Below are 26,042 nucleotides of genomic sequence, written 5' to 3' on the forward strand. Positions count from 1 at the left end.
GCCTGCAGACATTTTGTGGGGACCGGCAGAGCCCCAACACGGGGTGGAGGGGCTGGCATGAGGGGACGGCAGGGCCTGAGTTGGCTGGTGGTCTCTCTGGTGACTGCAAGAGCCTGGCCCTGCCTGGGCCCATCGCTCCTGCACAAGGAGATGCTTGGAAGATACTCTCTGAGTTCAAATCCCAGCTCGTCCCCAACCTGAAGTGTGACCTGCTCACGTGATTTCACTTCTCTGAGCCTCAGTTTCTCACTCTGTCAAATGGGCTGTTGGTGCAGCTGAGCGTGAGCGGACGTGAGACACGCGGAGCCCGGGGTGCTCAGTAAGCGGGAGCCAGACTCCTCCCTCAGCGCCCTGTTCGGGTTCACCAGTCCGAGAATCCGAATATTCGGCTCTCCAAAACTTTTTCTGACCATCTTGTACAATCTCCCATTTTACAGAAGGAGAAATGAGCCCCAGAGAGGCAGGAGCCCCTGCTGGCTCAGGTGTGTTAGCTCACACCCGAGGTGCCCCAGGGCGCTGGGGTCCATTTCCCAGCAGCGGGTGTGTGTACCCGGGGGAAGAGAGGGAAACCACTGACCTCACTGCCCCAAGTAAAGTCACAGCCCCCGCAGGCTGGGCGCACGTCATTAGTTCGGTCCAGGAGCGCTTATTCTCCGAGCCCTGTCTCGGCTCAGAGATGCCCATCTTGTCCTCACGGAGCGCCCAGGGGCCTCTCCCCACTGGAACCCCACCCCCTTCTCTTCTTGCCTCCCAGGTTACTTGGTTCCACATGGACTGTCAGGACCTGATGGCCCAGCTCAAACTGGGCAAGGCCCAGAAGGCCAGCCCTGGGGACCAGCGCCGCCTCCACCGCTACCTGCAGCGACTGTCGTCTGAGTTCCCTGCGGAGAAGCTCACGGCCATGGGGCTGCAGGTGGCCTCCCTGAGCTGGGGAGGCCTGGGCCACGGCCTGTGGGAGGAGGCCCGGGTGAGACACGGAGAGATCCAGGCCCTCCTGAAGAAGGCCGTGGCCCACTGCCCATGCCCACTGGGTCCCACGGCCCACTTGGCACACCTGGAACTACGAGGGACAGCCGCCAAGGGCCAGGGTGTGAATGGAAAAGTCACTTCCAAGGGAAGGCAGGACCTGCCCTCCCAGGACCCCCTTGGCCTGGGTCATTCACCAAAGTCCCGTTGGCCTCCTTGGGCCCCCAGCGAGGGGCAGCACAGAACTCTCCAGGCAGGCCCTCTGCCCCAGGACTCGGGCCAGGCCGGAAAGGCTGATGAAGGCAAGGGGCCCCGCGAGCCCCTGGAGCCTGCCCCTGAGCGTTTTCTCGCCCCCCTCTTCCCCTGGCAGCGGCTTTCCAGGCAGAGTCGGGTCCCCCACGCCACTGGTGGCAGCTCCTCCTCCGAGGGGACGGACTCACAGACGTCTCTGGAGGACTCACCCCAGACAAGCCCCCCTGCCTCCCTCTAGCTGAGAGCCCCCTCGACTGCACCAGGCTCCAGGGGGTGCTGGGCTGGGGCAAAGGGGCTGAGCCCATCAGGACATGGCTCCCGAGCCCTCCGTGGGCATGGCCTGTGCTCAGGGGACAAGAATGGGCTCAAGAAACTGGGAAGACGGGCCCTCAGACAGGCAGGACAGAGGGCAGGAAGTGTAGGGTTGGCTCCCTCCCCCCAGTACAGGCCGGTCCAGAGGTCTCCGCCTTAAGCAGGCCACACGCCCAGCTGGAGTTCAGGGGTACACTGCTTCCCCTTGGGACACAAGGGGCATGACTACCCTCAGACAGAACTATGAGCAGGAGATTCAGGAGTGGCATCCGGCCGCAGGGTCCCATTGAAACAGACCCCGAGACAAGGGTCCAAGTACACGCGTATTGGACAGTAATCCCAGGAACCCCTGGGGGAGGAGCAGAAGGTGATTCTGGGAAAGGAATAAAGAGGGTGTTGTCAAGCAAATTACTCATGCCATTCATTGTGCCATTGGCCTTGGGTAAAGAGAATCAAATCAATCACCTGCTAGAGGCCAGTTAGTGTCCAGGGAAGGGCAGTGGGAGGAGGGGAAGCGGGAGGGGGAGGGAATGTCTGCTGCATCTCTACTCTCCCTTGGGCAACCCCTTCCCTCGTGGGCCATCCACCCCTCTCAGATTCAAGGGTCCCCACAGTCTGGTCTTTGCACTCCAGAGAGAACCCTCAACCCCCCCCATGTTCTCTGTCTTCTCCCCCCTCCTACCACGTCTCCTCAGACTCTACTCTCAGCCCCCACCCTGCCCCCAGGCTTCACCTTTCTTTAGGCATACCCTCTGGTGCCCAGAGTCCCGAGTTCTGCTGATGGCAGGGGAGGACAAGGGTGGGAGCAAGATCCCTTCCAGCAGGTGGTGCTGGTGGACTGGGGGCGAAGAGCAGAGGCTGTCACACCTCCGATCTGGAGTAAAAATAGTCGTTCACTCCCCCCTCCCCCAGTGCCTCCCCTGAATGTCAGTGCCCTGAGGGAGCGTGGGCCGGCCCCTGTCCCAGGAGGCATGACCAACACAGCCTTCCGGCAGCCCAGCCCTGGAATTTTCCTGGCTCCCGAGGAGGGTGGGGCACACAGCCTCCCCCACATGAAGCTGTGGAAGGACAGGAAGGCAGGCCCGGAGCAGGCCCAGGAGGGCACACAGGGCGTCTCAGGAGTTTGCTCAGCAGGGAGAGCCACACAAACACAGTGCCCAGAGTGACTTCAGGAATTTTCCAAGACTCAAGATTTCATCAAGTGTGGTTTGGGGCCTGATTGCCTCAGAACCAGTAGCAGAGCAGATCTAAGGCAGCTTCCTAGGGGGTCCCACCCCAGATCATTAAAATCAGACTCTTGGGGCCATTGGTGGCTGGAATCTGCATTCGTAACCAACCGCTTGGCTCTCTGCCATGTGACACAGTGCAGTGGGGGCTGTCTGGAAACTTGGAGGGCTAAGCTAGCCCCCTACCCCAAACCAGGTCTGATTCTTCCATTTCACTCTCCTGCCTTCCACCCAGACAGGTCTGGGAATGCACGAGACATTTGATCAGCCCATCTCCATCCACGCCTGCTGCCTCAGGAGGGGGCCAAAGGCTCTTAAAATGCTGTTGCTATAGCAACAGCATCCAGCCAGTGGGGACCACAGGCAGGGAGCCAGGGCACCTGGGGTTCAAAGATGGAAACTGACTTCAGAGAGACTATAGCTACTGCCAGGAATGGGGGGGCATGGAGGGGGATGGGTGGTCCAAGAATCTTTGAGAGGGAGGGGTCCCCAAAGCATCTTGTACATCCCTCTGTCTCCAAAAAGAACAACTAGTCTACTCACTGCATCCCCTGGGGGACAGGGAGTGCAAAAATGAAATACAATAGTGAATCATAACAAAAGTAATGAATAATAATAACACTAATAGCTGACATTTATCTGCTTTGTCTTTGTGCCTAGCTTGCTGCTAAGCCCTTTAACAGCTTTACAGCACTCGTTGAATTTCTCACAACCGTCTATGAAGCCAGTACTGGTTTTTCCCTGTTTTAATAAGGAACAAACTGAGACTCACAGAGGTTTGGTGGTACCTTGCGCAGCGACCCACAGGGAGTGGCAGAGCTGGAACTTGATACAATGGATGCTTCTAACTCACCCTTGGACAAGCCTGGGCTGGTTGCCTGTCTGCATTGGCCACTAGCTTTGTGCCCTCAGCAGTCCTGCTGTGCTGGCCACTGTCCTGTACCCAGGGGCCTTGGCTGGGCCGGGCTTGGTCCTCTGGGCAGCACTCATATCCAGTCTCCTGTAGCACACGTGGCAGTGTGGTCCAGTGGTCAGTCCTTTGGCTCTGGAGTTGGATGGATTGGGCTCCCACCACTCACAAGCTGTGACTCTTTGGCCAAGTTATGCTACCTCTCTGTGCCTTGCTTCCCTCACCGGAAAATGAGAATAATCAGACCTCAGAGGCTTGCTGTAAGTAGCAAAGGAGTTAATACATGGAAAGCCCTTAGAACAGTGCCTGGAACATAGTAAGTGCTCATTAAATGGTATCTAGTATTATAATTGGGTACCAGCCCAGCCAGCCTCTGCTTCCATTACCTGGCAAAACAAGGAAGAAATTTCTCCAGAGGCCACCAATAAATTCCCAAGGAGTTTGTCCCTCTTTGAATTGTGTAGATTTCTTCACTTGTTCTCTGGATCCCCAGGTGTCTCTTGAAGGCCACAGAGACCTGATTTATTGACTTTTGCCAGAACGCACCCACAGTGTGGGGGGGGCGGCCTCCCCCTCCAAGATTCCCCACTAGTGTCAACACAGCTCTGCGTCAGTGACACCTCAGCCAGAAGAGGCTGAGCTGAGAACGCAGAGGTGCAGCGCCTGCAGGTTTTTTTAGAAGATTCCATGGAACTTTTGAGAAAGTCTGCAGCCTGTGCTGGTGGGCAGAAGATGGGCTGACAAGGCACCTGAAGTGTGCCAGTGACTGCGAACACCCCACTGCGACGGGAGCCCCTGTGTAAGTCAAGGAGCTGGTGGGCACGGGGTGGTGGAAGCAGCAGGGCCTGGGAGTCTGGGACCTCACGTGCCACTTCTGCCCGGTGGCTGACTGCCTGTGTGATCCCAGGCACGTTGCTTCCCCTCCCTGGCTCTCAGCTGACTCTATCTGTCCAATGGGGACATTGGACGGATGAGGATCATTTTCATCTTTGGACTCCGAGAACCCTGCCTTTGAATCCAGGCTTAACAGCCTGGTGGCTCTGAGCAGATGGCTGTCCCTCAGTCTTCCCATCTGTCCACTGGGTTGGTCAAGACTGCTGAGCCAGGTTAATGGAAGCACTGGGTCCCTGAGCTCCACACCAGGCCTCTTTTGTTCTCCAGAGGGGTGGCCTTAGGAGTCCACTGGGCAGTGGCGTGGGGCACAAGTAGGACTGGACCCGAACAGAAGTTTAAGCACTTTACAGTTTCCAAAGTACTTTTTTTTGTCCATGCATTTGCTCATCTGAGATTCACTACAACTTTGAGAGGCACCGAAGTCATACTCTAGGACATCCTCGTTTTAAAGATGACCAGGCTGAAGCCCGGAGAGGGGAGGAGACGTACCCAAGGTCACATGGCAAGAAAGGGATAGAAGAGAAGAAACCTCAGAATCTGGACCTGGACCTAATTCATGCCAAACCCAGCAGAGTGGAGGAGCCCTGCCCTATCAGCCGCTCCGAGGAGGGCATCCTGCACCCTTCCACCCTCAAGTTGCCCAGACAGGGCAGCTGGCCGGGGTCAAGGCACAAGCTGCCCTCAGGAAACAGAGCTGCTCTGTTCTCTGGGGGCTGTGAAGTGGCTGCCAGCCCAGGACAAACTCATCCGGCCTGACACCCCACCCTCTCGCAGCTGAAAAATAGCTCTCTGAGGCCAGAGCAGTGGCTCCATGGACAGTAAGTGCTCTGGCTGGGCTCCCGGAGTTCCACTGCCCTCGGTCTCGGGGGTGGTGGGTGATGCTGGGGGGAACCACTGTGCTTCCTGAGGCCTCACTTTCCCCATCTGTGAAATGGAGAGCGTGGACCAGACCAGGGATGGCAAACTGCTGTTCATCTTGCATGTGGAACTCCTGACCCGCCCTCCCAGTCCTGCCTCCCTCTCTGTTACCGACCATCCATCCCAGAGCCCAGGCTAGAAATCCGCATTCTCCCTGAATTCCTCTAGAGCCTCTAAATGGAGTCCCCCACCCCACCCCATCTCTCTCTAATCTGCCATTTCTCTCCCCCTTCACCTTCCTGGCATCATCCCAGCCTCCACCTGCTCCCCCTTAGGCAGCGATCACAGTACCCTTGATGGTCTTCCTGCAGCCACCTGGGTCCCTCTCTCCTGTTCTCCCCACAGAAACCAGAGGGACTTTTGCAAAATGTAAAATACGTAGTGTGACGCCAAAAACACAAGCCACAAAAGTACAAATTGACCAATTACCTTCGTGGACATGAAATGCATTTGTTCATCAAAGGACATTTGTCAGGAAAGTGAAAAGACAACCTACAGGATGGGAGAAAATATTTGCAAACCAAATACATAATAAGGGTTCAACATCTAGAATATGTAAGGAACTCCTATAGCTCAACAACAAAAAGAGAAACACCCAGCTAAAAAGTGGTAAAGAATGCAAATAGATACTTCTCCAAAGGAAATACACAAATGGCCAGCAAGCCCAGGAGAAACTGCTCAATGTAATTACTCAGTAGGGAAATGCAAACTAAGCCACAGTGAGAAACCACCTCACACCTACCAGGGTGGCTGTGATCAAAAAAGCAGAAGATACAGATGTTGCTGATGAGGTAGAGAAGGTGGAACCCCAAACGTGGTTGGTGGGAATGTAAAATTGTGTAACTGAGGTTGACATAGGATGAACCCGCAGTTCTACTCCTAGCTATGTACCCCAAAGAAGTGCGAACAGGGAGCATCGCACACCAACGCTCACAGAAGCATTATTCACAATAGCTACAAGGGGGCAATAACCCAAGTGTCCACCAACAGATGAATGGGTAACCGGCCCTGGCTGCTGTGGCTCAGTGGACTGAGCACCTACCTGTGAACCGAAGGGTTGCCGGTGTGATCCCCAGTCAGGGCACATGCCTGGGTTGTGGGCCAGGTCCCCAGTGGGGGGCGTGTCTCGCACATCGATGTTTCTCTCCCTCTTTTCCTCACTTCCCCTCTCTCCAAAAATAAATAAATCAATCAATAAAAATGGTATAAAAAGCAGATAAACAGATAACTAAATGTGGTATTTACATAAGATGGAATAGTATCCATTTTATGTAATATTAGTCCTTTTTATGGTGTAACATTCCACAAAAAGGAATGAGATTCTGATGCATGCTACAGTTATGAGTGAGTCTTGAAAACATCGTGCTAAGTGAATTAAGACAGACGAAAGGAATCAGTATTGCGTGATTTTGTTATATGAACTATCTAGAAGGCAAATTCACAGAGACATTAAGTTGGTCAGAGGCTCCCAGGGTCTGAGAGGAGGGCGGAATGGAGAGTTGCTGTTGAATGGGTACAGTTTCTCTTTGGGGTGATAAGAAAGTGAGGACATAGACAGTGAGGATGGTGGCACATGGTGAATGTAATTAATGCCACTGAATTATACACTTAAGAGTAGTTAAAACGGAAAATTTTATATTATGTATACTTTACCACAATAAAACTTTTTTTTTTTAAAGTTCTGATACATACACAACATGGACGAACCAGGTAAACTTTAGGCTAAGTGAATGATTTCATTGATGTAAAATGTCCAGAACAGGCAAACTGTGAGACAGAAAGCAGCCTAGCAGTTGCTCAGAGCTGAGGGTGTGGGGTGGGAGGGTGTGTATACCTTGAGGGCAAAGAATTTCTTTCCCAGGTCGTGAAAATGTGTCAGAAGTGTCTGTGGTGGTTACAAGTATCTGAATACTTTTAAAAGATACTGAACTGTACGCTTTAAATGGGTGAATTGGATGGGACGTGAACTCTGTCATTAAAGGGGTTTTTTTTGTTTTTTTTTTTAAGCCAGAGAAGGGATACAAAGAAACAGAAAGTTATCCTGGGGAATTTGGGTGTAGCATTGACAAGGTCTGCTTGCGAGCTCTTCATTGTCTCAAGGCCTGGAATGTTCTCTCCCCCTCCCCCCTTTTCCTTCCTTATCCTTCCAATACCAGTAACCGGGTCAGCTTTTCCTGCCCACTCTGAATGAGTCAAAGCTCCCTTTTACAAAGACCACGTACTTCAAAGGCATTGATCTCAATTGCCATTTTGTGTTATTTTATTAATGCTTATATTTCTTACTAAACTATGAGTTTCTCGAGAGCAGGGATTGAACCTGCCTGTTCAATGCATCCTTGGTACAGGAATGAAACTCAGCAAAATTTGTTAGATGAATGGATGGATGAATGAATGAATGAATGAATGAATGCCAACTTTGATCGATAAGTAGGGACTGCGTAGAGCATCTGGTTGGCTCAGTAAGAAAAAATTCTGATTGATTAATCGTGTCTGCCATGGCAGCCAGCAGGGATGGAGCTAACAGATGTGCCCCAAACTTGCCATTCCTGAACTAGATGGAACCGTGCCTCAGGATCTCCCATCAGAGAGCGCTCTGGAAACAGACTCTTCTCCTCCCGCCCACCCCCACCCCCACCCACGGCTCCCAGGAGGGGCATGCAGTTGTCATCCCAGCTGGCTTTGATAATCAATCACACAGCCTTGCAGGGCCCCTTAGGATTTCTCACTGAGGCACATCCAGGTGTGCCAGGCAAGAGCAGGCAGAGTCATTTACATCTCATCTGCATGGAAATTTGCATACGCCTCCACAGCCCTGTCGTCTTGCAATTTTCAAGTTAAAATGTCATTATCGCTCCTGTGGAGGCTGTTATTTCTTGATTTCATCCTCCTTGCTCCCCTACCCTGAGTCCCTCCTACGGCTCAGACACTCAAGCCTGGGCTGGAAGAGAAATTGGGTTTGAGCCCTGGTTCTTCTGATTCACTCCCGACTCCCCTTTGTGGGCTATGTCTGTACCCCTAGGCACAGTGGCAGGGATGTGGCTTTGGGAGCCACCCTTGAAGCAGCCACAGGAAGGCTGACATAAACTTAGCCATTCAGGGTCCTCCACACAAAGCCTCAGACTTCCCGCCTCTCAGCCTTTGACCACGCTGTGCCCTCCTTCTGGAAAACCTTCTCCCTTCGCTAAGAGTGAATGGCCAAGGCCCCCACCCATTATTTCTCTGCTTATGCTCTGTCACAGGCCTGTTGGATGAAGACAAGGCATGTGACCCCAGTTCACCAATAACATTCTTTTCTCAGGATTTGGATTTGAAAATCAGAGTTGCTAGGAGGCTCCAGAACTGAGCATGTGTAAATTCAAGTGCGGAGTCCTCGGTGGGGAAGGACTGAAGCTGATGGGCCCAGAGCCAGACTCAAGAGGCCCAGAGGCAGCAGCCGCCCCCTTACCCCCCATAGCAGGTCAGGATGCCCTGCTCAGCACGGGTTCCGCCATGCACCGCCCCGTCTTGCCCTGTCTCCCCCTTTCAGGCTTCAGCAAGCTCTAGGGACCTATGTTCCTTGCAGCTGGGACAAAACATCAGGCAGATGAATTATGAGCTCAAGGATCCCAAAAGGAACTTTGGAGGGCAAAGTATTGGATACTTGACATCTCAGAGAGAACATGGAAGTTGGTCACGAAGATAAAAAGCCGACTTTAGTGGACTCTCTTTTTTTTTTTTTAATTTTTATTGTTTTTCAATTACTCTCTCTCTTTTTTTTTTTTTTTTTGAAGGGGACATCAGAAGGCTCTTTAGAAACAGGAGCTATGGCCTTAGTCTTCCAAAAGGCTTGGATAACTGCCCAGAGGCCACCTCCTCCAAGAAGCCCACCCTGATGCCCCCCATCCCCTAAGATAGAAAGTCCTTCTACATGTTTGAACTCCACAGCCCTCGGTCTGTCCTTCATGCCCAGCACTCACTCCCTTAACCTGGCCTTTATTCCCATAGGACTGCATCCAGCCTGTATGTGAGGTCTTCAGGTCTGCCCCTCTCAGTACATGGCAACATTAATAAATAACAATAAAACAAACACAAAGTAACAACGACCTCTTATTTACCGAGCATTCACTCTGTGCCAGCATAGTTGTGGATGATTTATCTGAGTTACCAAATTTCATCCTCACAGTAGTCCTATGGGGGCCAGTTGGTTTTATGAATGAGAAAACCGAGGGTCAGAAATGTTAGGTAACAGGCCTGAGCTCACACAGCCGTAGGAGGTAGAACCAGGATGTGAACCCAGGCAGTGTCATTTCAGAGTCTGTGCTCAGAACCTCTACATACTGATTTGAATCCCCTGGGGGATGCCCCATGGCTCGAGGAGTTCTCAAAAATACTCGTACAACTGCCCCAGAACGCCCTGGCCTTAGTCTGTTGCTGCTGGCTCAGTGTCTGACATGTGTGCTTCTGATAACTTGAGTTAAGCAACAACCCATCAGTAGGGGGACCACACATCCCAGAGGGCTGTCTCAGTGAATGCCTGGTGTCCCCACGTAAGTATTAATAGCTCCCCAAACGGTTTTGGCTTGGTCAATAAATTACATGGTCACCCTGCCCAACTGGTGCCTTTCAGTGAAGAACAGTGTATTCCTGGGTGTGGGAGGAGGGGATGGGCCTGTCTGGAGCCCTTCTCACTGTTGAGGAACAAGGCTGGGGGAAAGGGGCTGAGGCCAGAGCAGCCTCAGGGCCACCAGGATGTGGGGCTGAGTCACAGGGACTTTCTGCTCAGCTGAAGTCTACAGGGGAAAGCTGCCGGCTCACTTCTGTTTCTCCATGGTTCCCGTGCACCCCACTCCCCCTGGACAAGGAGCGTGGGCAGGATGTCAGCCAGGGTTCAGCTGCAGCTTTTGCTCCCCACCCTCATTTTCTCTAGGAGTTGGGATAACCTGGTTTCCTCACTGGGCCTCAGTGTGCCCATCTATTAAACGGGGGGAATGTACCCTGGCTCTAACTGGCAGGATGCTGAGAGAGCAATGCCTCTCTCCGATGGGGCCCTGATGGGGCTTCCACACTGCCAAGGAACTCTTGTTGAGATAGGCGGGAGCTCCTGGGAGAGAAGGTGCTGGGGCCCTGAGCAGGGACTGGGATACCCCAGCATCCCCAGCATTCTCAGGGAGGACTACTTCCCTCACACTAAATGTGCACCTGAGAGGGAGGGCCAGGCTTAGGGGCTCATCCCAGATCAACCATGCATTCCCTGTACACTCACATGTCCTCCTCTGGAAAACCGGTGGGTGCCAGTTGTGCGGCTGGGTGAAGAGGTGCTCAGCCCATGGAATGCCATGAGAGGGAGGTGGCATTGTGATTAATAATTAGACCCATTTAAACAAGGGATTCTGAACCCTAAGAGGATGATTCAGTGGAAGGAGGCAGGGCCCAGGGTTCCAGGCCCAGCTCGGCCCCTGGTTTCCTGGGAGACCTCAGGCAAGACCCTCCCCTTCTCGGAGCCCTGGTTTCTCCTCCCATTGCTGGGGAGAGTGTCAGATATGGGTGGCAGTGGAAGTCTGGAGCAAGCCGGATCGGGAAGCTGTGGTTAATCTGACAGGGCCTGGTCTGTCTCTCACATCCCCCCTCAGGATCTCAGCAACTCTGCTCTCAGTGATCCCTTCACTCTGAAATCTGCTCATGATCATGTGACTCTGGGGTGCTCCTGGCCTCTTTCAGGGGCCCTGTTTCAGCCATCTGCTCTGAAGTTCTCTGCTCTGTGTGTCCAGGGCAGGACCCCTCTCCACCTTCTAGCCCTCAATGCATAATCACGCCCTCTGGCTGGGGCAGGCAGTTGCCAGCTGGTTTTTTCTCCACCTTTCCTCATGGACTTAGCCAACCTTCCTGCAAATGCGGGGTCACCAGGGCAGTGGCCTGGGTGGGGTGTTTGCTTTCGTTTCCTTTGTTGTAAGAAAAAGGCTTAACCACCCTGACTGTTAATTTGACGAGCCCTCGGCCAATATCACACTCAACCGGGAAGACTGAAAGCTTTTCCTCTAAGATCAGGAGCACGACAAGGACGCCCACTCCCACCTCTCTCATTCAGCATGGTCCTGGGAGTCCTAGCCAGAGCGATCAGGCAAGAGAAAGAAAGAAAAGGCGTCCAAATTGGGAATGAAGAAGTAAAAGTGTCACTTCTTGCAGATGATGTGACTCTATATACAGAAAACTCTAAAGACACCACCCGAAAACTACCAGAAACAATGAACAAAAAGTTGCAGAATACAAAGTCAATGTGCGAAACACACTGCACTCCTCTACACTAACAATGAAATTTCAGGGAAAAGAAATGACAAAAACTCACAATTCCTTTTGCGATTGCAACAAAAAGAATAAAATGCCTAAGAATGAACTCACATGCTTTTCTTATGATGCGACCCTCACTCTCCATCTGTTGAGCAGCGTGGTCTGTGTTCTCCCCCCGCCCCCCCCCCCCACCCCGTGACTGCTTTGACCTGCAGAGCAGGGCTGTGTGACGCTATGTGGCTTCCGAAGGTGGGACACAAAATGCACTTCCACTCTGCTCTCTTGGAACCCAGCCACCACGTTTTAGGGAAGCCTACCTGGACAGAGACCACTTGGAGGGGTCCCATGGGGCGGGGGTGGGGGGAGGGTAGGGGTGGTGGGGGAAGGGCCCTGGCTGCAGCCCGGTGGGGCTCCCCAACTGACAGGCAGCTTCAGTCTCCAGACCTGTCCGGTGAGGCTGCTTCTGGCCTCCAGCCACTGAGTCACCCTGCAGGTATTCATGGCTGACATCACGGGTCCTGACAAACCATCCCTAGTTGTGCCAGATCTGAATTCCTGACCTCAAGGATCTGGGAGCTTTACAAGATGGTCATTTTACACCATGAAGTTCTGGGCAGTTTGTGACACACAAGTGGCGCTGGAGTCGTGTGCCCTCCTGGGGGTGCCCCACGGGGACCGCTGAGCCCTCCCATACCATAGTCAGTCCCATGCCCTCTCATCGCTGAGTCTCACCCAAAGCATCCCTTCATTGTTCAGGGGAGGACACAGGCTCAGAGCGGTCCCACAGCCTTCAGTGGCTTGCTGCCGCCTGCAGGGCCAGCTCTGATTCAACCAGAACCCTTACAGCAATCAACGAGACAGCCGCCGGTTTGGCCCACTGCCTATTTTTGTAAATAAAGTTTTATTGCAACACAGTCGTACCATCATTTACACATCACCTGCTTTTATGCTACCGGGGCCCACAAATCCTAAAAGGAAAGAAACATGCAAAGCTGTAGAGAATTTTTATGAGGTTTTGTTTCTGAGCCAAATGGACAGCATATGCCAGGAAGCAAGATCTCGAATACCCCAGAGGATGACAGTTTTGCACCTTATCTTCTACAAGATGAGAATCGAGGCGAAGATACAAAGAAGTACATGAAACTCAGTGGTGGCAGATTAAAGAGGCAGGAGAAAGCAAAGGGGGGAAATCTCTGGGATTGCATAAAAGGGAAATGTAGAAACACGTATTTCTTCCACATTGGTGGGTCAGCCCCAGTTAACTGCGAGCATTTACAGCACGTGGAGGTAGTGTGCAGGCACGAGATAAGAGGGAGGAGGGAATTCTGCAGTTTCTAGGTGGTTCCGTGCTCTGAGGGTTTCTGCTTGGCTGCTGAGGGTTACGCCTTTGAAGGGTAGAAAAAGAAAATTACTCTGACATTTCAAAGGTATGTTATCCTCCATGCAAAAGAACAAAGGACAGGGCTCACTTAAGGTAAGGACTGACCTTTGCTAAGAAAGCTACGGGCCAGGGACGGGACAGCCCGTGATAACCTACTCAGTTAGGAATTTGCGATGAGATATCATCCCGTGTGCTTACTTTTGGTCACTGAGCTGGTGAGGCCTGCCTTGTGACTACCTGGCCTTTTATAGAAAGTCTGCCTTACTGAAAGGCCTGAGGATAAGTTGGAAATTTTTCAGCAAAAAGTGCTTCCATTTGACTTAAGGAGACCCAGTTGGACCCAGGGATTCAAATCTCCTCCTTCTCGCCCTGGCCCGTGTGGCTCAGTTGGTTGGGGGTCCTCCTGCAAAGCGAATGGTTCAATTCCCAGTCAGGGTACATGCCTGGGTTGTGGGTTCAGTCCCCAGTCCAGGCACTGATGGAAGGCAACCATCAATGTTTCTCTTTCTCTCTTTCTCCCTTCCTTCCCTTCTCTCCAAAAATAAATAAATAAGATCTTTAACAATTTTTTTATAATCTTCTCCTTCTCTCCAGCCCTCACTTTTCTCTTCTGCAAAATAGGACTATAACTGTTCCCTCTCTGACAGGGGCTGGGAGGGCGGAGGAAGGAACAAGAGAAAGCCCCTCTTTGCACAAGCCCTGGATCACTCTTGTGAGTGCCTGCCCTCCTCCTTCCCTCCCATCCAGACAAGTCTCTGGCATGCAGGGAGGGCAAGAATGGAGCTGGAGCCCCCAGAGAAATCGAAACCGGAAAAGACACCGGCGTTCGGGCTGCCTGTCACTACCAAACCCAATAAGCAATGACAGCGATTGAATCTTTACGGGCGCTTTATTCAGATGGCCGGTGATCCGAGAAGATGGTGGGTTCATGCCCTAACAGACCGTCTTGTCTTTTCTTTCCAGGCCAGGGTTTTTATAGCAAGGAATAAACAAGGTACAGTGAGGGATTTTGAAGTTCAGGGAGGATTAGGTGAAAGAAACTGCAACATTCCTGTCCTGGGCAGGTAGCTGTTCCCAGGGGCGGGTGGTCTCTGTCTCTTCCTGGAACATGAAGGCCCCGGATGCCTCCACTTGTCCCCAGGCAGTGGTAACCTTTAGCAGCGCCCCAGGAGGTCGGCTGTTTTCCCAGGAGCCAGGATGGGCCTTATCTATCTGTAGTTTCTGAAACAAAAGCTTTAACATATGCAGTACTTGCTAGGCTTATAACGTTTTACCTTAAACTAAAATTTTCCAACTTCCGAGTCCCCTCTCATAAGGTCACAGGCTGCCCAAGACTTACACCAAGGTACAGTCGGCTGTGAATCCAGGAGCCAAGTTCGCTACCAAAGCAGGGCCGGGCTTTCTCCAGAAATGGAGCTGTTTCTGGAAAGGCCCAGTTCAGCTTCCCGGGGAGGGGGGGGGTCACTTCCTGGACAGGCAGAAGGGCTGTCCGGGCCGAGGGTGGCAGTTGTTTTGCAACACGGGCATGGTAAATGGGGGCCCCCGGTGTCAGGCTGACCCAGTGCAGGGAAGGAGGAAGGCCTGGGTCACAGGGACAGAGGTCACTGAGAGTCCCACGAGGGCTGCTGTTCCCACTTGTCAGTGAATGTTGTGAGCCGGGGGCCACCTCTGGAAGTCCAACCCTATTCTGCACCATTGTATAGGTAGGCAAACTGAGCCCGAGCCCAAGGCTTGAACGTGCATCCTGAGCAGGACCCGCCTCCCACAGGAGCCCCTGGGCTGAGAGATGCCTGGTCGGGGAAGCACCAGAGGCTGTTCCTACTGCCTGCGCTGTGCCCATTCCTCCTTTGGGCCCACTCACGTGTCGCTTCCTCAGGAAATCTGTCCCTGATACTCTTGGTTTAGGTCAAGTTCCTCTGTTCTCAGAAAATCATACTTTTTCCCTTCAGAGTCCATCTCTCTCTCTCTCTCTCTCTCTCTCTTTAAATTTGTTGATTTTAGAGGAGGGGAGAGAGAAACATCAATTTGTTGTTCCACCCATTTATGCATTCATTGGTTGATTCTTGTATGTGTTCTGACTGGGGATCGAACTTGCAACCTTGGCATATTGGGATGATACACTAACGAACTGAGCTATCTGGCCATGGCCCAGAGCCCCTGTCTATTCGTAGTGATGACCTGGCATCTGGCATCTGTATGCCCAGCCGGCCTCCTGCCTCTTAGCTACATGAAGGCAGGGACTACACAGGGCTGCTGTAGTCACTGCCCTGTTCCCGGAGTCTAGCATGTGGTGGGCACATGGCCAGGTCTTGGTTGAATGAATGTGAGCAGTATGTGTGATGCAATCATGCAGATGACAAGGCCGCCACAGGGACTGGCCTGGGGACTGGATGGCCACTTAGCTTGCTCATGCCAGTAGCGGACGCTTTCAGGCTGTGCTCTGCCCATGCCCTCGGGTCTGTTTCCCATTTCCTGCATTCTAGCTCAGAATACCATCCTGAGATGCATTCATTTCCAGCAGCCTGCACCTGTCTTTCTGTCATGGGCTGCTCAGGCCATCAAGCCCCTCTGCCTATGCCCAGGGGGAGCTGAAAGTGCCTGGGAACTGGTGCCCCCTGCCCACTCCCAGGGGGTACACCTCCATCCCCCGCCAAGGTCTGCTTGATACAGGGTAATAGAGACCCTGGTCTCTCTTCCTTCTGCCCAGCAGGAGACTTACCTGGCTGGCAGGCCTCCCGCCCTGCCCTGTCTCACTTGCCCGCTGGGCTTCTGGTATGTCCTGGAGATGCTCCCTCGTAAACCACTTTTGCACAAATCCTGTCTCAGGGTTCACTTCGGAGGCCCCGCAGAAGACAGTCATTTCACTCAGGACCCCTTTCACCTCGGGCTGAAGCTGGAGTCAGACAGATGCGGGTCTAACACCACCTCTGCTTCTGACCCCACTGTGTGGCTCTCAGCAATCTCATCGACTTCCCTGGCCACCTCTGCAGTAGGGAGTGACAGGAATTAGAAATGGAACTTGTGAAGGTCTGATCCAGGCCAGGCTCACGGTGGGTCTCAGTGAGGGCTAAGTGTTCGTCACTGTCACCAGCATTTTCTAACTCAAAGTGTCCTGGATCCCACTGCCTGTTGACACCTCAAATTGAAAATACAAGTTGTGCCAGGAGCTCAGGGGTCTGTTCTAGAAAGTCTCAAAGAAACTGCCTGACTTTCAGCCTTCCCATCCCTGCTGAGTGTCCTCGGCCCAGTCCCCACCACTCACTAGCATCTGCCTGACCCTTGTCTGGGTCAGAGCAGGTCCTGGAGAGCTCAGACACATGATCACCAGGGCTTGGGTGGCCCCAGAGGATCTTCGTGGGTTGGCCCGTGCATCGGTCCCTGAGTCTTGCCTTGGGAAGACTGGCAGTTCCTTAAAGAAGCTGCACTCTCATGCTCCACTGGACCTTTGCACCTGATGTTCTCATTTGCCTGCCTGGCTAACTCCTATACTTCAAAGCACAGCTCTGACACCACACCTCCTCCAGGAAGCCTTCCAAGACCATGCTCCTCTTCAGGTTGAAGTTAGTGTCTTCTCTGGGCACCTACATCTTCTATTTTTACCCAAACACAGACCAGACCTGGCCACATTTGTACATTTTTGTATTTGCCTCTCAACTTGTCTGTCTGCAGAAGAACAGGGGCTGGTGTGCTCATGACTGAATCCCAAACACCCAGCACAGGGCTTAAACAGAGTGGGGGGCCCACAAATGCCTGGTGAACAAACGACAAGATGGAGGAATGGACAAGTGAAAACCCCCAGGTTTCCTGTCTGTTTGTAGCTCACACGTCCGGGGAGGGGGAGGGAATGGGTGCAAACTGTACATTGTGGTTTGTCCGGTTTGGGGTTTTGTTTCATTTGTGGTATTTTCTCCTTTTCTAGAGAAATGATTTGAGCCCTGTCCTAACCTTTTCATTACCAGGAATGTGTGAGCTCTGACATCACCGGAATATCCAGCAGGGGCCAGGGCTGGGTGCTGACACTCCCCTTTTGGGGGCTCCCAGCATTCACTGTACCTGCCCAACCCCCCTCCCCTTCTCTGCGAGGCCCTGCAGTGCTGAGGACGGCGGGACTCAGAGTCAGACAGAGCTGAGTTGGAGTCTGAGGCCTGTCCCTTTACTAGCTAATTGACCAAGGAAGTGACTAGCTCACTTCCCTGCTTGCTGCCTCAGTTTCCCCAGTTGTTAAGTGAACAATCTGAGGTCCTCGCAGGCATTGTGGGGCTCCTGTCTCTATCTCTTGCCCCTGGGAAAAATAAAGGGCCAAAATATGTGTCAGGAGAAAACAGGGGTGTTTTTTAGAAGGGAAGGCTGGAGGCCTCAGAGCTGGGGCCTCACACTCTTAGGGATGAATGTCCTGACAAGCCCAGCAGGGGCTGGAGGAGGGTGGCTTTGCCACCAAGGGCCCAGCAGGGCTGGGCAGGCTGAGCTGGCAGAGGGAGGAGGCTTGTTTGGCAGGGCCTGGCCTTCCCTGGGGGCAGCCCCTCCTTGGCCTGCAGGGCTCAGCCCAGTCCCTGGCACAGCTGGGCCTCAGCCTGGGGTGGAAGGTACCAGGGGACGACCCTGGCTTGGCTCCAGTCTCCAGCCCTGACACAGGCCTGGTCCCACTTTGGCCTTCTCTGCTTTAGAAAGCAGGGCCACATCTCCCCTGCTGGCCACTCCGAGGGCCCGGCCCTCCTAGCAGTGGTTAGGGCCCAGGGCGCTGCCTAGAGCAGTGGCCACAGGAATTGATTAGAGTGAGATTTCTGGACAGCAAAGCGTGGTGGGGAAGCACCTGATGGCCACTTTTTGGAATCCCAGTTCTGCCTTTTAACTTTCCTGGGCCTCAGTTTACCCATCTGTAAAATGGGGCTCATAATACTCTCTGCCTCTTGGGGTTGCTAAGAGGAGTGGATAAGTGATTATTTGCACATAACAGCATGTGGCACCCAGCCAATGGGCCCGTGACAGACCAGAAGTTGAGACGGTTCTCTGAAAGTCCAGTTCGTGGGGGCCTGAGTAAGCCAAACCTGTGGGCGCAGGACAGACAGGGAGAGTGTCCAGGGAGGGAAGCAGGAGGGGAGAGGGAGGCCCCAGGCCTCCCCAGAGATCATATCTGGTCTTGAGGGGCTGCTCCCAGCACAATCGGTGGTTGGGGCTGGGCCCCAGAAAACTCGGAGCCCATGGCAGGGAGGCACAGCTCTGAACGCTACTTTGTCTCTTCCACTCCACCCAGGCAACAGCCTCATGCCTGTTTCACAGGTGGGGAAACAGCATCAGAGACCAAGTGGCTCAGTAATAATTCCTCACCTTTCCACAGCACGGATGGGTTCCAGAGCCCTTGCATAAGCATAAGAATCCGCTTCAATGAAATAAACTCTGTTACCGTATCACACACGCAAAGAAAGCTGAGCAGAGTTTTACAGGCGAGGGATGACACGGTTTTAAATCTGGGCCATCTGGAGCACTCAGAACTCACCTTGGGGTTTCCAGGTGTGCCCAGAGCCTCTCAGGGAGAAAGCACCTACAGTTTAGTGTGGCTGAAACTGAGGCACAAGGGGGAGGCAGGTAAGAGATGAGGGAGTGGCGGAGGGGTGGGCACCTTGGAGGCAGACACTGATTTTTGACCAAGCTACTTCAGAATGTCAAGGGTGTACTGTGGAAGTCATGTGCTCCTCGGAGAGAAGCAACAGGATTTTAATGTTCTTCAACCTGACCTTGCCACTTGGGCATTTGCGGCAACTCAGACTTCATAGGTCCTGAACTAAACTTCTGCTCTTGCTCATCAAACCAGCTGTTCCCACAGCCACCCCACCCCAGAACATGACAAGTCTCCCCTTTTGTCAGTCAAAACCCTTGTCATCTTCTTGGCTGCCTCGCTTTCCCTCTCTCGCATTCACATCGATCAGTTAGCAAACCCAGCTGGTGCTCCCTTCAAGATACATCCAGAATTGGACCCTCTCACAGCCCTGCCCCACCACCTCCCTCATTTCCTGCCTGGGTATAGCAGTGCCCCCCTTACTCACCCCTCAGCGCTGAGGCCCCCCGCCCCCAGTCTCACCTAGTCCCTACACAGGACCCAGAGCACCTGGGACAACCTAAGTGAGAAGGTTTGTCTCCTCGGCTTGGACTCCTTCAATGGCTCCCATCTTAGAGTAAAAGGCAATGTCTTTGGAATGTTCTAGAAGGCCTTAACAGTCTGGTTCCCCCTGCCGGTTCCTTACAGCACCTCTGAGAGGTAAGCAAGGGAGGAGGGGTGGCTGTCACGGCACAGACAGGGAAGCAGAGGACAGGAGTGCGGGGAGTGTGGGGAGTGTGCGCGGGGGCTGGAGCGCAGGCTGAGCAGACAGCTGCTGGTGCCTGTAACCCAGTGGGGCCATGCGACCCACCCTCTTCACAGAGCACGGGCTCCCCGCCCATTCTCCAGAGACAAGCCAGATGCTGAAATAAGCTTGTGGACATTGTGCGCTTGGCTGGGGCCAGCCCCTGGATTCCACCCCTTTTTAGGCCAAATCAGAGCAGTGCAAAGGCCACTCTGGGCTTCTGAGTAGCCATCAGAGGAATTTAAATCTCCTGGGGCCTGACTGGCGTGGGTCAGCCCCGGGGCAGCCTGCTGTCCGCTGGCTCTTACTCTCACCTGCCGGGTTTCCTTAGGCAAGTCACTTATCTGTCAAAGAAGCACTGCTCCACTCCTGTGGAGGCCTAGCACTTAAGCATTCTCCTAATGAGTCTATGAAATGTGAGCTGCGTCCTATGATGTCAAAAACAACCAGCAGTCAGGTGTCAGATATCAGTGCACTCCTGGCTCAAGGAGAGGTCCAGTCTAGGGTGGAATGTCACAGGATTCTGTCCCCGGCCCCTGTTCAGTGTCTATGGATCACTCTAAGGTGGGAAGTGTGGCCTTTTACAGTGCGGCCAGGAAGAGCAAGAAGGCACTGGATATCGGAACCAGGATATCCAAAGACCTTGAGGAGCAGGGCCAATGAACCGAATATAAGAAGATGAAATTGGTGGAGTGAATGTCAACCTCTGTACTTGAACCCAAACACCACCAACTGAGTTTGGGACAAGGAGGACAGGGGTGAGATGAAGCAGATTTAAGTCAGTAGTTCTCTATGGTCATTTCACACATTTATGGGATCGTTTTGGGCTGTCACTACAACTTGGGGGGTTCTCGTGACATTTAGGGAGCAAGGACCAAACATGCTGGGTGGCCCACGATATGCAGAACAGTCTCGCACTGTTGAAAATTTCCCTAAAATCCTCACAAGTTTCAAGTGTCCACCAGATGAAAACTCACAGCAAATATGAACAGGTTGGGCTTTAGTGCATCACAAAATTCAAAGTTCTTTTTATAAGACGTTACATGGAAAACTTAGCAACTTATGAAAAGATTGTCATTGACGAGGAAGCATAGATGCAATAAGGATAGTAACTCAGTTATTGAATAAGTTTTTTTCTGCCCAGCCTGTCTAGGAATGTAAAAACCATCACCAACTACATATTCAGATGGAAAAGTTTCCAGGGCATGACTGCAATTACTGAAAGACAGTGAAACCAGCTACATATATGAATAGAGGACATATGTAACTCCATTTTTACAGGCCTAGAGACAAATGTTAGTAAGTTAGAGGTGTAAGAAATTTCACTGAATTTCTTTGAAGATGATCATTTTGAATCTATGTTAGGAAAATTACATGTTAAATTAATTTATCTGGGGGTTACCTGTTGTTTTTCAGTCTTACTCAGAAACTGTCCCCATAGATGCACCATGGGGTTCCTTTTTTGTTATTTTAAAATTTATTTTTATTTACTTATGTTTAGAGAGGGAGAAGGGAGGGAGAACAGTCAGCCATCCCTCACATGTCACCAACCGGGGACCTGGCCTGCAATCCAGGCACGCGCCCTGACTGGGAACTGAGCCAGTGACCCCGTGGTTTGCAGAATGATGCCCAATCCACTGAGCCATACAAGTCAGGGTGCACCACGTGGTTCCTTGATAGCTTGGATGGGAAGCTTCCTCTTGTGATTCATCTGCTTGTCACTTCTGTGTAATGAGGAAGGTGGTTGCAAAGGGCTTTGTTGTCTTGAAGTTCTGCAGGTGAAATGCACCCCTCTGTTGAGAAGTGGGATTCTGGGGAAGTCGTGTCTCCTGTGTGACCACACCACTACCCCGTCCAGTGTCATAAATTGGGACTTATTGTTACACCCAGAGGCTCCCCTTCCTTACTCCCTGCCCTTGACACACTGCTGCCTGTCTTGTGTTCTCCCTGCTTCAGAGAGAGCACACTAGTGCTCTCTTTCTCTTATCACACACTGGTAAGTCAGGCCTGTTATGTCTTGTCCTAACAGCAGTTTTTATTTTAATCTCCACTTGCACCTTCTCCCTGTCATTTTCCTGCACTTCTTGTGAACAATAATGTCTGATGTGTTTATATCTCTGGAATTCCATTACTCATTATGGGTAGACATTGGTTATGACATCTTCTTGGGTAGTTGTGCCCAAGTACATAGTGAAATGCACAGAATTTTAATATAAATTATTTCCTGCTATACCCCCTTTATATTGCAGACTGGGCCACAGAGTGACACGTGCGTGGGTAGGTTATTATGCACAAATTTCATTTCAGAAAATTAAAATGAAAGGAAGCATAAAATGTTTGCTACAAAAAAAATGGGGCTTTGGCGATCACATGCTGGGCTGCAGACCCCACTAGGACGCCTCACGTGCTCACTGAAGACACGTGCGAGGATGCTGACAGCAGCGCATTGGCCATAGTCCCACACTGGGAGCGATTGGGCACCCGTCAGAGCTGCATCGGTCTGCAGGCCGAGGTGAGCCACACAACGGAATACTCCACAGTGACAAGAACTAGCCACTTAAACAACCACACGCACCAATGCAGATGAATCTCACCTGAAGGAGCAGCTGAGTGAAAAAAGCCAGACGCAAAAGAGTATGCTCTGAATGATGCCATTTCTTTTTTTTTAAATTTTTATTCATTGATTTTATAGAGAAAGAGGAAGGAAGTGAGAGAAACATGGATTTGTTGTTCCATGAATTCATTGGTTGATTCTTATATGTGCCCTGACCAGGGATTGAACCTGCCACCTTGGTGTATTGGGACAACACTCTCACCAACTGAGCTACCTGGCCAGGGCCTGATGCCTTTTCCATAAGGTTCTAAAACCAGCACGACCAATCTATGCTGTTGGCTGTCAGGACAGCGGTTACCTCTGGGGGGGGTGCGTGATGGGGTGGAAGCAGAGGGAAGACTTCTGGGGCAATGGTCATGTTCTGTTTCTGATAGGTCACGTTCAGTTTGTGAAGATTCGTCAAGCTGTGCACTTATGTGCATCTTTCTGCATCTATACTTGTATTAGTCAGAGTTCTCCAGAGAAGCAGAACTGATCGGATGTACATATGTATTCACAGAAAGAGAAATATCTATTAGCTATCTGTATGGGGAGGGGCATTTTAAAGAATTGGCTCATTCATACAGCTGTGGAGGCTGGTGAGTCCTAAAGCTGCAGGGTAGACCAGCAGGCTGGAGGCCCAGAGAAGAGCTGATGTAGCAGTGTGAGTCTGAAGCAAGTCTGCTGGTAGGATTCTCCCTCAGGAGAGGTCAGTTGTCTGTTAAGGCTTTTAGCTGATTAACAACCCACCCATATTATGGAGAGTAATCTGCTTTTTTCAGAGTCTTCAATGGGAATTTAAATGTTAATCCCATCTAAAAAACCTCCTAGTATGACCCAGGCAAGTTGACACATAACAATAAGTTATTGGGAGGTGGGGGAGGTGGGGGTCTTTGGACTAATGAGGTTAAAAACCACTAATGTAGCAACCCACATTAAGATATGTGATACTTGCAAATCACACCTTATAAGGGATTTGTGTCCAGAATGCACAATAAACACAGCTCATATAAATAATAAAGACAACTCAATTTAAACACGGGCTAAGGATCTGAAGAGACATTTCTCCCTAGAACCAGGCCTGCATTAAGTTGCATAAATAGGAATATTGTAACTAGATTTAGGGAGGTGATTCTCTCTCTCTCTCTCTCTCTCTCTCTCTCTCTCTCTTTCTGCTGATTAGTCATCACCTGGAGAGTTTTGTTTTTTTCTGGAGGTTACACCTTCATAGTGACCCAGGTTGTCACTGGCAGATGTTGGCAAGAGAGTTCCCAAAGTAAAATCACTGACATATCAAAAAGGCATGATTCACACGGCAAAGCAGAAGACTTAAAAATGGCTGAGTCATCAATCTGATAAAGGACATCTATGGAAAACCCACAGCTAACACCACACTTACTGGCAAAACCTAGATGTTTTTCTCTAAGATGAGGAACAAGACAATGACATCTGCTCTCACCACTTCTGTTCAACATTGTACTGGAGGTTTAACCAAAGCAATTAGTTAAGAAAACAAAATAAAAGGTATTCAAATTGGAAAGAAGTAAAACTATCTCTATGTGTAGATGACATAATCTTATACATAGAAAATCCTAAGGAACCATATAGAAAAGTATTAGAAAGACTAATACTAAGTAAGACTAATCATAGGACTCTTCTACTGAAAACTATAAAACATTATTGAAAGAAGTGAAGGAAGATCTAAATAAATGAACAGACATTCCATGTTTATGGATCCACAAACTTAATATTGTTATGTTGGCAATACTCTCCAAATTAAAGATTCAATGCAATATCTATCAAAATTCCAGCTGTATTTTTTCTCTCTTTTTTTTTTTTTTGCAGAAGTTGACAAGATGACCATAAAATCCATAGGGAATTGCAATAATGAGAACAATCTTGAAAAAGGAGAACTAGGTTGGAGGATTCACACTTTTTGATTTCAAAACTAATTACAAAGCTATAGTAATCAAGACAATGTGTATTGTATTCAGGAGAGACATATAGATTGCGGGAATAGAATTGAGAATTTATGGTCAATTGATTTTCAACAAGGATGCCAAGACCATTCAACGGAGAAAAGAAGTCTTTCAACAAGCGAGGCAACGACAGCTGAATATCCACATGCACACCACCCACAAAAACCAGCTCAAAGTGGGTCACAGACCGAAATGTAAGACTCTTAGAAGAAAACATAGAAGTAAACCTTTGCAACCGTGGGTAGGCAAAACCTTCTTAGATATAACACCAAAAACATAAACAGCAAAGAAAAAAATTGGACTTCACCACAATTGAAAACTTTTGTGCCATCAAGAAAGTGAAAAGAATAAAGGACCCATGGACAAAGACAATGGGATGGGGAGTGGGGGTACTGAATGTGGGAGGTGGGGGTTGGTAGGGTTGGGGACACTAATGGGGGGAATGAGGACAACTGTAACTGAACAACAATAAAGAAAAGTGAAAAGACAACCCACAGAGTGGGAGAAAATATTTGTAAATCACATATCTTATAAGGGATTTGTGTGCAAAATACATAATGAATGTTTACAAGTCATATGAATAATGAAAAGACAATTCAATTTAAAAATGGGCTAAGGATCTGAAGAGACATTTCTCCCAAGAAGATATGTCAGTGGCCAACTCACACATGGAGAGACGTTTAGCATCGTTATTCATTAGGGAAGTGTAAATCAAATCCATAGTAGAATACCACTTGATACCCATGGAATACCCATAATAAAAAAAGAGAGACAATATTAAACGTTGTAGAGGATGTGGAGAAAATAGAAATTTATACACTGCTAATGCACATGTAAAACAGTACAACTTTGGAAAACAGTTTTGCAGTACCTCAAGAAGTTAACAAAGTCCTGGCTGGTGTGGCTCAGTGGGTTGAGCACCAGCCTGCGAACCAAAGGATCACTGGTCCAATTCCCAGTCAGGGCACACGCCTGGATTGCAGCCCAGGTCCCCATCAAGGAGCGCACGAGAGGCAACCACATATTGATATTTCTCTCCCTCTCTTTCTCCCTCTCTTCTCTTCTCTAAAAATAAATAAATAAAATCTTCTTTTAAAACAAGAAGTTGACATAGAGTTACCATAGAATCCAGCAATTTCAGCTCTAGATATATACCTAAGAGAAATTAAAACATACATTCGCACACAAACATGTACCCAAAAGTTCAGAGTTGCATTATTCTCAAAAGCTAAAAAGTAAAAACATCCCAAATGTCCATTAACTGATGAGTGGATGAATAAAATGTGATGTATCCATATAATGGAATTTTATCTGGCAATAAAAAGGAATGAAATTCTGATACACGCTACAACATTGACAAACCTTGAAGGTATTATGCCAAGGGAAAGAAGACAGTCACAAAAAAACACATATTGTATGATTCTATTTACATGGGATGTGCAGAATGGGCAAACCCATCGAGACAGAAAAGAGAGAAGTGGCTGCTGCAGGTGAAGGAGAAGGGTAGGCAGTGACTGCTCATACGTATGGAGTTTCTCTTTGGGGTGAAAAAGGTTCTAATATTATATTGTGGTGATGGATCCACAACTTTGAATATATTAAAAACCATTAAATTGTGCGCTTTAAATGCATGGATTTTACGGTATGTTAATTATATCTCAGTATAACGATTTAAACAAACAAAGGGTAAATCCTTGATTTCATGGTTAGAAATTTACCGCATTTACTACTTTAAACAGAAAGAAATTTAATACAGGAAATTGGGTTCTTGCAAAATTATTGAAAACCTAGGAAGTGGGCTGGGCCTCCAGGAATGACTCAGAACATCATTGCTATATTGCTTACCCATGGGAGCTGCTGCCTCTGCCACAGCCCCAAAGCTTGGGAACTGTTGTGTTCACAAATTTGTCATTTTAGCTTTAATTCAGGGATCAGATGCTGCGGATTCCCTCCCACCCCAATACACATACACCCCGATCATCTCTAGACACCCATGAGCTGGTGATTGG

At 50.3% G+C, this 26,042-nt stretch overlaps 1 protein-coding gene across 1 annotated transcript in view; it reads left to right on the top strand.

The window, feature by feature from the left end:
- Positions 1-2,067, top strand: part of KIAA1755 (KIAA1755 ortholog) — a 32,325-nt gene extending 30,258 nt beyond the window's left edge. Inside the window, exon 14 of the mRNA XM_024559501.4 lies at positions 755-2,067. Coding sequence (XP_024415269.2) covers positions 755-1,456 — 702 coding nt within the window. The 3' untranslated portion in view covers positions 1,457-2,067. The remainder of the gene's footprint in view (positions 1-754) is intronic.
- The last annotated feature ends 23,975 nt before the right edge of the window (positions 2,068-26,042 follow it).

Source organism: Desmodus rotundus, chromosome 6, assembly GCF_022682495.2.
Source record: "Desmodus rotundus isolate HL8 chromosome 6, HLdesRot8A.1, whole genome shotgun sequence".
NCBI lineage: Eukaryota > Metazoa > Chordata > Mammalia > Chiroptera > Phyllostomidae > Desmodus > Desmodus rotundus.